The 11,068-nt window shown below is 37.0% G+C and overlaps 1 protein-coding gene across 2 annotated transcripts; it reads left to right on the top strand.

Moving 5' to 3' along the window:
* The first annotated feature begins 4,041 nt into the window (after positions 1–4,041).
* On the top strand, positions 4,042–9,776 carry LOC100261231 (probable inactive leucine-rich repeat receptor-like protein kinase At3g03770). Of its 2 annotated transcripts, XM_010662485.3 has the most exons (7): positions 4,042–6,456; positions 6,623–6,756; positions 6,929–7,172; positions 7,587–7,798; positions 7,886–7,911; positions 8,102–8,213; positions 9,215–9,776. In XM_010662485.3, the coding sequence occupies exons 1-7, from the start codon at positions 5,094–5,096 to the stop codon at positions 9,443–9,445; spliced, it is 2,322 nt and encodes a 773-aa protein (XP_010660787.1). In that variant the 5' UTR covers positions 4,042–5,093; the 3' UTR covers positions 9,446–9,776. The 2 variants fall into 2 exon arrangements, with proteins under 2 accessions (XP_010660787.1, XP_059598488.1); XM_059742505.1 differs by lacking the exon at positions 9,215–9,776 and having other exon boundaries at positions 4,196–6,456; positions 8,058–8,298.
* Positions 9,777–11,068: the final 1,292 nt, after the last annotated feature.

Below are 11,068 nucleotides of genomic sequence, written 5' to 3'. Positions count from 1 at the left end.
AAATCAGACTCGGTTCTTGAGATCTTCACAGCTCATGGGTTCACCAAACCCTACATTACAACCCTACATTCTGATTTCAGACAAGTCAATTCTATTTAGTAGCTTGGAGAACCAAATTATGCTCACCATTAATTTCCTTAAAGACCTTGTGAACCAATGAGAAGGTCATTTTGGCTCTGAAACATTGCAGCCGCGTTGTTAGGTATAACTTACAGAAAGAACTTGTGCCAAACATGAACACATTGCGAGCCCACGGTGTCCCGGAGCCTAGAATTGTTTCGCTAATTGTGATGCAACCTAAATCACTCTTTTCTAGACCGGATTTGTTTGAAAAGGTAGTCATTGCAGTTAAAGACATGGGTTTTGATCCAAGGAAATCGACTTTTGTCTTGGCTGTTCAGACATTGTCAGTAATGGGCAAAATGGATTGGGAAAAAAAGCACGAGCTCTATATGAGCTTTGGTTGGTCGGAGCATGATTTTCGTTCAGCGTTCGTTAAACAGCCAATGTTCTGTGGTGCTCAGAGAAGAAGATTACAGCGTTTATGGATTTCTTTGTCAACAAGTTGGGTCTCAAGCCATCGGATGTTGCCAAATGCCCAAATCTTTTTCTGACTAGTTTTGTGAATAGAATCATTCCTAGATGTTCAGTTGTGCAAGTTTTAATATCCAAAGGTCTGAAGGTTAAGAAGAACTTTGATGTAGTTTGGATATTGAATCTGGATAAGAAGACATTTGAGACAAAGTTCCTGATCCCGTTTAAGGATGATGCTCCTGAAGTGATCAAGGCATACCAGGAGGGCATGGGATTACAAGGATTCAATGATGGATTGCAGTTGTTCAAAATTGACACCAAATGAAGTTCCAAAAATCTTGGCAGCTGCAATGGACTCACAGTATACATTCATCAGGTGGTGCTAACAACTGTTGCCGTTCCCCATGGTTTTGTTGTTTATATCCATTCATCAGATAACATCAATTTAACCATCGAAGAAGGAACTCCTCTAACCACTTCATTGAGGGACTTGACAGCAAATTCGGTTTAGGGAGCACTAATACTGGTACCCATTTTACTAATGTGACAATACCTTCTTTTATCAGCTTTGTAAATGATTGTCTGAACAGTGTTAACTCTATTATTTGGGTGAATACATTATTACATTTTAAATTCTCAGACAAAGAATTGATGTTATTATCCCCTTTGAGATGTGTGATTATTGATGATAGTTTCACCATTCATTTTGTATTCAAGTAGAGATACTGGGATTGGGTTTTCTCATCTACCTGTTGAATTTTCCTTCACGGTCTTCAAGCCCTTTGTATTTCTATATTCAGAAGTCTTAATTTTATCTGCTCCTTTATTGATATTGTAGATCACAGATCTTGGAGAGCAAGAAAAACAGTAAAGTAACAATGAACACGGTTTGGATTCGTTTGTATACTTGTCTAAGGTTCTAGAAAAAGATGGTTCAGCATGCATACCCCTCAAATAATGAATCAGTACAAGTTCTGTATTGCTTAGAAATTGAATCAAGTTGTTCAAAACAGTGTTGCACTTTTGTTTTTACCTTGAAGGAGATGTTTAACTAGAGTATCTTGAAATTATTGAATTCAATTGCTTCCCAAAATGGTTAAATTGTAGACTTGCTTGAATTAAGAACATGAAGGTGGTTGAACTGGATAGAAATTTCAATAATTTGGTGAAAGCAACTTATCATGGACCTTCTTTAAGGCCAAAATGAAAATTCTTTGTGCTGTGGAAGCTCAGCACTTGGCATCTTCAGCCCTCTTACCCCACTAGAAAAAGAAAAAGAGAGAGTTCTCTTGTTGAATATGGTTAATAGCTTGAAAGTGATTCATGATTTGGGAGCTTCTACATAGAAGTTTCTTTTGTAATAATCCCAGTAGGAACTCAAAAGACTGAAGGGGTTTATCACACTCTATCTCTGAATCATCTTTTGGTTGGGTGGTTGTTGGCATCACTGAATTTGAATGAGAGACAAAACCAAAAGATGCGGTGGGGACTACCAAATGTACAAAAACAATGGAAGCTTTCACTGGGAGCCTGTCTTGTGAAGACCATTTCCACCTCTGTTCACACATTTTCATCCAAAAAACAGGAAATGGTAAAAGGGAAAGTAGAAAGAACATTCTCTGACTGAATAAAAGACGAGGAACTGCTTCACATAATCTGACTAACCTTAAAAGATGTAGGTTGAATCTGCACTAGAAGCTACAAAAGAACAATTATAAATGCTTTTGATTTTAGAATTTCCTATGACTAAAAATAAAAATAAAAATAAATGGAAGGTACCCAAGATGGTGAATTAGTTATTCCGGGATTCCAATTCACAGCAGATTCGCGCCCACTTTATGATTGTTGCTCTAAACTCATCTGACATTGTCCCCAAATCCTTGTCCCTTCATTTGACTCTTTTCCCCATTCTATCATTAATTTATCACTACCGCCCTCACTTCTCTCCCTTTTCTTTCTCTTCCTCCTCTACTCTGAAGATGCTCAATTGTCACTAAAAAAGAACCCAAAGCTGATCTCTGAACATAGCAGTTACTTTTTTTATGGTTTGCCTCTGTCCCCTTCTGTGGCTCTCAATTTAAAACAATCCAATCCATGTTACTTTTGATTGATATTATCATTATTGATTGGTTTGATGTTAATTATTTTGTAAGTTCCAATAAAACAAGACAACAAGTAACTGTCAAGTTCAGAGAGTGGCTACAAACTGGCGTTTAAGAAAAGTAAAAGTAGGTTTGATTAAACTTAAAACTTTTGTTTTAGATGGAAATGGACAATAAACATTTGTCAAGCTTAGGGGAGTGGCTATAAAGTGTTGTTAAATCAAGTAAATTTTATTCAAATTTTGCTTAAATGACCTCTGAGAGTTCTTCAGCCAATGAAGAAGAAAAATCAATTTTTGTTTTCTTCTGTAAATATGTCATAATCCAGCTCAAAAAGTTTTCACTCAAACTACTTAATATGGAAGAAAAAAAATCGTAATGGGGTTTCTCTCTCTCCCCTCTCTCCTCTCTCTTTTTACCAATCAATTATTTTTTTTTTCTTTTTTCGAACAATCAACAATATTGTAAAAAAAATATGAAAAAAAGAAATGGTAAGAAAAGCTTGTTAAGGTTAAGAAATTGGGACAATTCCTTTATTATTTTTTGTGGTGGGCAATCATTTTGAAAGCTACATTGAACCCCAACAGTAAAATCCTTGAGCTAGAATCAAACTCCCCTTATCTTCTCTTTGCTAAAAAAGGCCAAAACTAAAACCTCCACCTTATCAAGATGTGGGGGTCCATCTAATCCAAAGTTGCCTCACTAGTCACTACTAACATGGGGAAATTAGAAAAAAGAAAAAACCCACATTGTTGCCAATCCAATTTCAAATATTCCACCAAAACCCTCTTTGTCTTTGGAAACACAGAGGCCCCTTCTCAACCCAAGATGCTTCAGCTTTTCCTTTTCAATCCTCAAAAAGCATACAAAATCTTTACCTGTCATTCATTTGATTCTCCATTTTATCACTTTTGTTTTCCTACAATCTCCTGTTGATTTTAGTATTATTATTTATTACCATCACTCTTTCATAATTTCTTCATAATATAAGCTTTTGTAACATGGGATTCTAAGGTTTGGAGGGGTATTGGTACAAGCTGGTCTTGTATTCATGACAGGCTGTCTAGGGCCCTCAAATACTAGGTCCAAGTTCCAAAGACTTGTCCCCCCTTTTCTATAGTCTTTGCATGATTGGGCTCTTCCATATACTACTTAATCAATTGGATTCACCCTTTTAAATTATTCCACCACTGCCCCACTGCCCCTCTTCCCTTCAACTACTACTTTAATAATTTAGTTTTATATATATATACATGAAAATATGCTTTCATTATTTCATATAATAATATCTCTTTAATAAATCTAAATCTTTCTTCAATGTCCACCATTTTATACCACTTGAATGCTCATTAACTGAATCAATTTTTTTCATGTATTAATTAAACAATAATAAAATTTTGGCATTTATTCTTCAATTTATTTTTTGATAATAATAACATTTTGGGAGTAGCTCAAAAAATGATTGAAAATTAGAAAATTACATGGGATTGAATCCATCATTTTCTTTTCAGAAAGTGAGAGAATACAGAGCCACGTGATGGCATTTCTGCAATTACCACCACAAAGCCTTGGACATTCACGGGAGGCACCACCACTAAGAAAGCCAATGGAGGAAGCAGGCTTTCGTTGAGATTTTTTTATTTTTTGTTCCATTTTTCTCTTTTCCTATGAACCCAAAACACATGGGGACTCGGTGAATGCCCACACTGTGTCTTCCATTTTCGTTTTTCTCACTGGAAGTGCTGGTGTCTGTTTTTGTCTGTGTGGGGAATAGTGGAGAAACCACTCCACATTAATGTCAAAGACCTTTCACAACCTTCAAGGGTAGTAGCACTAAATGCTTTATCACTGTCTGTTACTGCCTTTCCAACTACCTCCATTCATGTATGTGCTTATGTTCTTAACAGCGAAGCTTGGTGTTTTCTCTTTCCCCGAGTCTGTCTCCTGTTTTTGCTTCCTGGGTTGTTCTTAGATTTCTTCGGACAACTTGAATCGTTGAGAAAACAACATTCTTTTGATCACCAGCTGGGCTTGTTCGTGCATGTTAGTTTTTGTTTGATTTTCATGGGGTTTTGACTAACTGGTTTTAGCTTCCATCTTTGTAGGGGAAGCGTGTTCTTTGAATCTTTTAGTGAGGATTTTCTTGCCTTTTCTTGTATTTCTGCTTTTATTGCTCAACGGGTTTGGCTGTAAATTTGATAAGGAGTGAAGGTGTTTAAAAGGGTCTCATGAGTCATGTGAGCTGTGAGCTTCTGAGGTGGGATTTGAGGTGAGGGCTTCGTTAGTTTTCTTCTTGGGTTTGTGCTGATTCATGGAAAACCAAGGTTTCAGGATGAAATCCTTCGTGGGGTTGTCTTTTGCTGTAATGGGTCCGTTTCTGTTTCTTCTGTTCTTGTTTTCCTTCTAGGGTTCCTCCATTCACCATTGTGAAAAAAAAAAAAAGTCTTGGTACTTTTCATGGGGCTGTTGAACTTGGTTTTTTTGGCTTTTCTTTTTTGGGTTTTCTTTATTTCTCACACCCATCAAATGCAAAGCTCTCAAACTCAAGCGCTACTGCAGCTAAGGAAACATTTGGAATACCCTCTGGCACTGGAAATTTGGGAGAATTACAGTGGAGACTTCTGTAACCTGGCTTCAACCCCACACATGGCCATCACATGCCAAGACAATTCTGTCAGTGAGCTCAAAATTATGGGAGATAAGCATGTTAAGGTTAGTGATTTCAGCGGATTTGCAGTTCCTAATGAGACTCTGTCTGACGGTTTCTCTATTGATTCTTTTGTTACAACATTGTCGAGGTTATCGGGCTTAAGGGTTCTTAGTCTAGTGTCTTTGGGGATTTGGGGACCACTTCCTGATAAAATCCATAGGTTGGCTTTACTTGAAGTATTGGATTTGAGCTCAAATTTTATGTTTGGTTCCATTCCACCGAAGGTATCTACCTTGGTGAAACTCCAAACCCTCACATTGGATGCTAATTTCTTCAATGACAGTGTCCCCGATTGGATGGATTCGTTGTCCAATCTCTCTAGTTTGAGCTTGAGGAATAACCGGTTTAAGGGTCAGTTTCCTCCTTCTATATCCAGAATTGCAACACTCACGGATGTTGCTCTGTCTCACAATGAGCTTTCTGGTAAATTACCCGATTTGAGTTCCTTAACTAATCTGCATGTATTGGATTTAAGAGATAACCATTTGGATTCCGAACTACCCATCATGCCCAAAGGACTGGTTACAGCCCTCCTAAGTGAGAACTCCTTCTCAGGCGAGATTCCAGCCCAACTAGGAGAATTGGCTCAGCTCCAACATCTTGATCTGTCGTTCAATTCTCTTACTGGAACACCTCCCTCTGCATTGTTCTCTATGGCAAATATCAGTTATTTGAATTTAGCGTCCAATATGCTGAGTGGATCACTTCCTGACGGTCTAAGTTGTGGAGATGAACTTGGGTTTGTTGACATTTCTTCAAACAAGTTAATGGGCGTACTTCCTTCTTGCTTGAGCATTGCTTCAGATAGGAGAGTTGTTAAGTTTGGTGGAAATTGCTTTTCTATAGATGCTCAACACCAGCATCAAGAATCATACTGCAAAGCTGCCCATATAAAGGGAAAACAATCCAAGGGAAAAGAAATAGGAGTATTACTTGGTGCCATAGCAGGAGCTGTTATCATCGTGGCCTTTCTAGCATTTGTATTATTCATTTTATGTAGAAGGTGTAGAAAATACCCTTCAAGAGGGTCATTTGAGCAGCCTGCAATGCCAAAATTGGCACAAGAGAACTCTTCCACAGGGATTTCACCAGAGCTCCTTGCAAATGCTAGTATGTTCTATATTGCTGTTTCAATGCAGTACATTTTCTATTTTGTACAACACCAATTTCATATTTCAAAATGTTTTCAGAGAGTTCATCATTAGAATGTATCTCTGGTTGATGGATCCTTGTGAAAACCTAGCTTGGTTAACTTTTCTTTTCTCTTTTTCTTCAGGATTCATTTCTCAAGCAGCAAAGCTTGGGACACAAGGTTCCCCAACATATCGATTATTTTCCTTAGAGGAGTTAAAGGATGCCACAAATAATTTTGATCCAATGACATTTCTTGGTGAAGGATCTATTGGCAAGGTATCCCTTGGAAACTTAAATATGCTCTGTAACCGTAACTAAGCCTTTGGATTGTTCCAAGATGGTGTTTCTGTCAATTTATGATTCATGATCCTTGGAGGCATGGCCATATTATGATTGCAATTATGTTGTTTTGACTTAACTCTATATCACTTTTGTTTTTCTTTTGCAGCTTTACAAGGGAAAGTTAGAAAATGGAGCATATGTTGGCATACGAACTATAACTTTGTATAGGAAATATTCAATTCGAAACCTTAAACTTCGCCTGGATTTGCTTTCAAAACTTCGTCATCCACATTTGGTTTCCCTATTGGGTCATTGCATTGATGGCGGTGGACAAGATGATTCCAATGTTGATAGATTCTTTCTTATATATGAATACATGCCCAATGGGAATTATCATACTCATCTCTCAGGTCAGCATAGCATATTGGTTCATAAAATTATACTGCAGACACAGATATTTGAGGCCAAACAGTGCATATCTTATAAATAAAAGAATGGTGGAATGGAGTTTATATAACAGATCCCAAATAATTGGGATAAAGGTGTGCTGAGTTGGACCATGGCCGTATAGATCCCCCAACTAAGGGGTTGCCTAGACCAGTTATTAGTGTAAATATGTATTTGCTAGGTTTTAACCATTGAGATTTGGCCCTTCATTTTCAGAAAAATGTGAATGGTCAGAAGAAATTGTATGGGCCGGTTTATTTGGACATCTGATTGTTTTGGACTTTTTGAATTATGGCTTGTAACCAACTTTTTGGGTACACATTTGAATTTATGTATTGGAGGCTTCTAACTTATCTAGCCAACCCTGATGTGTGCAGAAAATTGTCCGGCTAAGGTTCTTAAGTGGTCAGATAGATTGGCGGTTCTAATTGGTGTGGCAAAGGCTGTTCACTTTCTTCATACTGGAGTGATTCCAGGTTCTTTTAACAACCGACTGAAAACAAATAATATATTGCTAGACGAGCATAGGATAGCAAAGTTGAGTGACTATGGGATGTCCATCATTATGGAAGAGAATGAAAAAGTTGATGTATGTTTCCTGGTTTAGATTAACTTGTTGGCCCTTCTTAATATCACTGTTATCCGTTTATTCTGACATCTTCTGTTTTATTTTTAGGCAAAGAAGGAAGGAGGCAAACCATGGTAAGAATCCTATTTAACAATTTTCAGTGAGATTTTCTCTATAACATGTATGAAAACGAAAACATTTTTATTTTCCAAATATTGGAGGATATTTTTACCTGCTTTCAGCTTTTAAAATTTGATTGTTGGTGCAATTAACCTTTCAGTGATTCTCTACAAGGTTTTGACTCGATGACATCCTTTGGTGTAGGCAAAGGAAACAATTAGAGGATGATGTTTATAATTTCGGATTTATCTTGCTTGAATCACTCGTGGGCCCTATAGTAACTGGAAAAGGAGAGACGTTTCTGCTTAATGAAATGGTAATTTGTACATTAAAGTTTTACTTGGTTGCAAACTAGTTCTATTCAATAAGATTATGATGCTCTTTTGCATTCATTTCCGTAACCTTTATATATAAAATGATCATAACTAGCCTTTTATTCTCCAAGCTTGAGTCTCCAATAATTTTTTTGTTTATGAAATTGTTTGAAGTGGGGCACTTGGTTGTGGGAAATAGGCCATAAAAACCTATGGAAAATGGGGCATTTGAGAGGACTGAGAGTTGAGAGATGCAGCAAGCCCTGGGGAATGGGAGAGTGTTCTTGGCCCAATGTGGTGTGGGCCCTTATTAATAGGTTCTGATGGGTGAGATCTGGTTGGGCTGGCCTGCAGGACTAAAGAGAATTGCAGCCCTTGGCATGTGCAGCCTAATGGGCCAAATTAGCCTTTTATAGTTTGTCCCACAAGAAGTTTAAGAAGAATTGGGTTTACACAAGCCAAAGAGGCATATTGAGTGGACATTGATCATGGGTCATCATCGAGGTAAGCTTTGTCCATGGAACAGAGTTTCCTCTTTGACACCCCCATATAGGATTGATGCTCATACCTTGATGTCTTGACCTTTACACTAGCCACTAGCAGCCACCACGATTGCCTTTGAGGGTTTTGAAGTTACAAGGTCTTGGCAACACCACCTAGGATAGGCTTCTGTATTAATGAGCATGGTAAAGATCTTTTAAGTAAGGTCCTTATTGTGGGTTCATGGTTGAAGGGACCACAGGGCATGTATTGACACCCAGTAGGCTGGAGTCCACAATTAATTTTCTCTTTGTCATTATCAAAATGAGATTATTTTGATTTTTATTGTCTTGATTTCAAATTTGAGATAGACATTTAGCTGAAAAAGTTTGGAAGATACAATTCCTAAGTATGTCAATTGAATGACTTGAATTACACAACATTTCAAAATTTCAAAAGAATGTTGACATTTTTAGCTCGCTTGAGATTGTAGATTTCCAAGACCTGGTTTTACCTGTTGCAGGCATCCTTTGGGAGTCAAGACGGTCGGAAGCGAATCGTGGATCCAATTGTACTAACCACATCCTCACAAGAATCATTATCAATTGTGGTATCAATCACAAGCAAATGTGTCTCTCCTGAACCATCTACCCGTCCCTCATTTGAGGATGTACTTTGGAACCTGCAGTATGCAGCTCAAGTCCAGGCCACAGCTGATGCTGATCAAAAATCTGATGGAGCATCCCAAACATAATTTCATGTGGCAGAGTCACACCCCACAGCTACTTCATCACCATTCATCTTGCATGAAAAGGTAGCCAATATAACCATATTTAAGAGTGTCTCTCTCAACACATAAAGCATCCCTATACATAATTGGGCTGCCTTCCCTCAGTCCCATCTCTGCAATGTACAATTGTAAATGCTAAATGTCATGCCATGCCATGCCATCCCCATACTAGCTGATATTAGCTTAGAAAGTTTGTTCTTGTTTTCACTTTTCATACATTGCTGTTGCCATTATAGGGATTTTGAAGCAGAAGTTGATCCATGAATGATGATTGATGGCCACTGCTATTGAGTTATGAGTTGTATTTCAAAGAGTTGAAAAAGGAAAATGATTTGGTTATAGAATGATGCATGAGAAAATAATGAATGAAAACAGGAAAGATATGACCAACATTTCAAATGAATAATGCTGCATCATTTGCTTAGAATTAAAGCCAAACAGTTCCTAAATGTGTAATTAATTGGCGAACACGTGAGCCTATATTAAACCCAAAAAGGACAAAAATGGAAAAATGGGGGTGGTAGTCGTGGCGGTGGTTAGGTAACTTGCGTGTTCTATAGCTTGACCGCAGTTCAAGCTAGCTGGTGACAAGCTCACCTCAACTTCCTAACATCACAGCCGAGGGTAGAATATAAAATATAAATAATAAAGTAGAATAGAATTGATGTACTTTTCTATGAATACAATATGTAGCGTAATAATTGATAAGTCCCAAAGGCCTCATCATATGCAGCTTTAATGGATGCAATTTCACACCCCCATTAATGGGATTTAATTTAATTGAAAGTACAGAATTTATATTAAGTGTGCTGATGAAGTGGCATCGCATATAATTTTGGAAGAAAAAGGAAACAAACCGAGAGAGGAGAGGGTCCAGGACGGTGGATGAGTGGGTATGCATGGAGCCTAGGGCATTGGCCTTTTTTACCAATGCCCACAGCTTTGTGTCGGCGCAAGCATCCAACCAATTCCTGAAAACGACGCCCACGCCCCCACTATCCTGTCTTCGCGTTTTCCCCACGCGCACTCTCCCTACCTTTATGAATTGAATTCAATTGAATCTTCAATTGATACAGGTGTGATTGATTAGGTAGGGTTTGTTTTTTATTTAATTTTAAATGGGACTTTAATTTTAAATAGTGTTAAATATTAGGTTGTTTTTGTATTATTAAATATTATGTTGTTTATTTTTATAGTATTTTATTTATATCAAATATTAAAAAGTAAAATAAAATCAATATATTTTTTTTATTTAAAAAAAATTAAATATTTTGATTTTTTTTATTTAGTAAAAAGTTTATAATAAGTTATAAAAAAATAGTAAAACAAATAATCTAAATTTTAAAAACAAATTGTTTTTAGCAAAAAACTAAGAGCCCATTTGGCAGTGATTTTTAAAAGTGTTTCTACCCTTAAAAACACTTTTAAGTGTTTTTGGATGAAAATAAAGTGTTTGGCAAATTTTAAAAAACACTTTTGAAAATCTGGAAAAACACTTGAAGTGATTTTTAGAGAATCACTTGACAGGTGTTTTTTTTTAAAAAACACTTCAATTTTTTGAAATATTCCAAAAATGCCCCCAATGAT

The sequence above is a fragment of the Vitis vinifera genome, chromosome 14 (genome assembly GCF_030704535.1).
Source record: "Vitis vinifera cultivar Pinot Noir 40024 chromosome 14, ASM3070453v1".
Lineage (NCBI taxonomy): Eukaryota > Viridiplantae > Streptophyta > Magnoliopsida > Vitales > Vitaceae > Vitis > Vitis vinifera.
This window is presented reverse-complemented; position numbering and strand designations above follow the sequence as displayed.

What these genes read in the sequence shown, in the direction of transcription:
- LOC100261231 (XM_010662485.3), top strand. Translation starts at nt 5,094, where the DNA reads ATGGGGCTGTTGAACTTGGTTTTTTTGGCTTTTCTTTTTTGGGTTTTC. An exon ending in AGAGCTCCTTGCAAATGCTA is followed by an intron (nt 6,457 to 6,622) that starts GTATGTTCTATA and finishes CTTTTTCTTCAG; the next exon opens with GATTCATTTCTCAAGCAGCA. An exon ending in GTGAAGGATCTATTGGCAAG is followed by an intron (nt 6,757 to 6,928) that starts GTATCCCTTGGA and finishes TTTCTTTTGCAG; the next exon opens with CTTTACAAGGGAAAGTTAGA.